Source organism: Manis pentadactyla, chromosome 12 (genome assembly GCF_030020395.1).
Source record: "Manis pentadactyla isolate mManPen7 chromosome 12, mManPen7.hap1, whole genome shotgun sequence".
NCBI lineage: Eukaryota > Metazoa > Chordata > Mammalia > Pholidota > Manidae > Manis > Manis pentadactyla.
Genome location: NC_080030.1, coordinates 15393949 through 15396848, shown reverse-complemented (window position 1 = coordinate 15396848; position 2900 = coordinate 15393949). Strand labels below are relative to the sequence as shown.

Below are 2900 nucleotides of genomic sequence, written 5' to 3'. Positions count from 1 at the left end.
TTGTCTAATCACTATGTTGTCCACCTGAAACCAATATAGTATTTTGTATCAACTATCTTTCAATTAAAAAAAGAAAATTCAGAAAACTAAATTCCTTTCACAAATTAAAAATATTTATTACACATTGTATTTCACACAATATACAATGTATGTTAATACTAATATGTATTACAATATATATTTATAAATATATATTGCACACTTTAAGTAATATATATATTTTTATACAAAATATAAACAATACAAAATTAGCTCGGTACATGTATTCTCGTTTTGTTTATTCAAACTATATTTTCTTTTACAACAGGTGCCCCACCTACATGGAACCTCAGAATCTAACAGGTGTCTCAGATTTCCTCCTCCTGGGCCTCTCAGAGGATCCAGAGCTGCAGCCCCTCATCTTCGGGCTGTTCCTGTCCCTGTACCTGATCACCGTCCTGGGGAACCTGCTCATCATCCTGGCTGTCAGCTCTGACCCCCACCTCCACACCCCATATACTTCTTCCTCTCTAGTCTGTCCCTGGATGACACTGGTTTCAGCACCACCACCGTCCCCAAGATGCTGGTGAACATCCAGCCCCCAGCAAGTCCATCTCCTATGCAGGCTGCCTCACTCAGGTGTCCTTTTTTGTTCTTTTTGCGTGTATGGACAACCTACTCCTGGCTGTGATGGCCTATGACCGGTTTGTGGCCATCTGCCACCCCCTGCACTACCCGGCCATCATGAGGCCCCGCCTCTGTGGCCTGCTGATCATGGTGTCATTTGTCATCAGCCTTTCAGACTCCCTGACTCACTGTTTGATGGTGTCCCAACGTACCTTCTGCACAGATGTGGATATCCCTCATTTCTTCTGTGACATCCCTCAGCTTATCCACCTCGTCTGCTCCAACACCTCCACCAGTAACATATTAATCTATTCTGTTGGTGCCATCTTTGGTGGCATCCCAGTCTCGGGGATCCTTTACTCTTATACTAGAATTGTCTCCGCCATTCTGAGAGTCCCCTCGGCAGGGGGGAAGTCCAAAGTCTTCTCCACCTGCGGCTCTCACCTGGCCGTGGTTTGCCTGTTTTATGGCACAGGCCTTGGGCTGTACCTCAGATCATCTGTGTCCCCCTCCCCCAGGAAGGGTGTGGCAGCCTCGGTCATGTACACGGTTGTCACCCCCATGCTGAACCCATTCATCTACAGCCTGAGGAACAGGGACATCAAGAGGGCGCTGCAGAGGATTATCAGCAGAGCAGCCTGATCTCAAAATGTTTTATCCTTTTTGGTTCATAGGACTGGAAAATGCAGCAAAATCCAACATGCACAACAAGAAATTCTGAGTCTCCAGGCACATAGTGTATATGTAGTCATCTAGGCCTCTGCCTTTTGTTCACAAAATTAGTCCTCTTAGTGTAACTGATGAAATTGGGAGATGGTTCTGGATTTACTGATGTCACAGCCACTCCAGGATGACATGCAGTCGTCCATCAGTCCACCCTTCTCACTGTCCTCATGCATCACCCAGGTGTCTGGGCAGGAGCAGTTTCCCTTCTATCATTGCAAAATAAACAGAGCTCCCTCTTTCTTGGTACATATTGCTTCTTTATTCTTATAGTAATTTTTTTCTGTTTGTTCAATCTCAATCCTTGTTTGAGATGAGGACATATTTGAAATTTTGCCCCTTAATGTTCTTGAGAACATTCTGAGAAGATAGGGAGAATATTTGAATTCCTGTCCAAACGGGGCTATTTTGAAACTGAAAGGTATGTGCACTGGAGCCTTTCAGAAGATGTTAAAGTTAATTCAGAACCTATGTTGTGGAGATGGAAAAGCCAATAGGATCCTTTTACATTTTTTTTTTTGTACAAACCTTTTAGTGAAATTTGGAGGTCTGATTGGGTCAACTGTGGACTTCTGTTTCAGCTTCTTGTTTCCTCTGCTACAGCCAGGTTTCTTTTCTCCCTTCATTCCACCTTTTCTCTCCCTCGTTTTTCTTGGTTTCTCCCACATTGTGTTCTCTTCCTTCTCTCTATACCACTGGATATACTTCAAGGCACGTCTTCTCTATCCTGTCCATATTTATTAATTTCTTCCCCCAGTCAGTGTCTTCACAGTCAGGGGCCTCCTCCACGCTGGCAGTAGCATTACCCAGTTCATGGACCCAGGCTTAGGTCAGATTCACCTTAATACCTTCAGAGGTGCTATATCTGTCCATGTATCTTTGTTGTGAAAGAGCAACAGCAGAGGCAAACAGGGGTCTGGGCAGCCGCCCATTCTTATAGACACAGACCTCAGCATGGCACACAATGACTGAATTCTCTTCTCACCAAAATGCTCTAACCCTCCCTTTCCCCTATAGCTCCTAGCTTTTGGTGTGATCACTACTTCCTGGAGCTAGGTCTTTATTGTGTCTGTATGTGGTTTAAATTTTGGCTCTGTGTGAATTTCCTCTTCTCTATCACTGAGATATAATTGCCAAAGAACATTCATTACTGGTGTACAGCAAAGTGATTCAATATTTGTGTATATCACAAAATGATCATGATGATGCCTGTTATTTGCTTATGGTGTACAACATAGTGATTCATTATTTGTGTATTTCAAGAAATGATCACCACAGCCTCTAGTGGATTTCCAAAGTAATTGTTTATATGTTCAAGTCTTCCTCATGATCAACAAATAAGAAATAAATCTGAGTTCCTCATCACAAGAACTCTTGCACAGTCAGGCTGCAGAGCTGAGATTAAGAAAGATGCACCAGGTCCTCATTCCAATACATCTCACTCTAGTCTTCTCTTGAAGCCCAAAGCACATTTTATTCAAGGGTTCCAGAACAGTGGTTCTAAAGACAATGCATTGGGAAAGAGATGTGCCCTTTCTAGTTGAGCAGAAATCAGAAGCCTCTAAGCATAT

The 2900-nt window shown here is 43.2% G+C and overlaps 1 protein-coding gene across 1 annotated transcript; it reads left to right on the top strand.

Moving 5' to 3' along the window:
* The first annotated feature begins 311 nt into the window (after positions 1–311).
* Positions 312–1248, top strand: LOC118921799 (olfactory receptor 7E24-like). Its single transcript, XM_036903887.2, is given in 3 exon segments — positions 312–492; positions 495–578; positions 581–1248. Coding segments are annotated over 3 exon segments (924 nt in total). The 5' UTR covers positions 312–320.
* The last annotated feature ends 1652 nt before the right edge of the window (positions 1249–2900 follow it).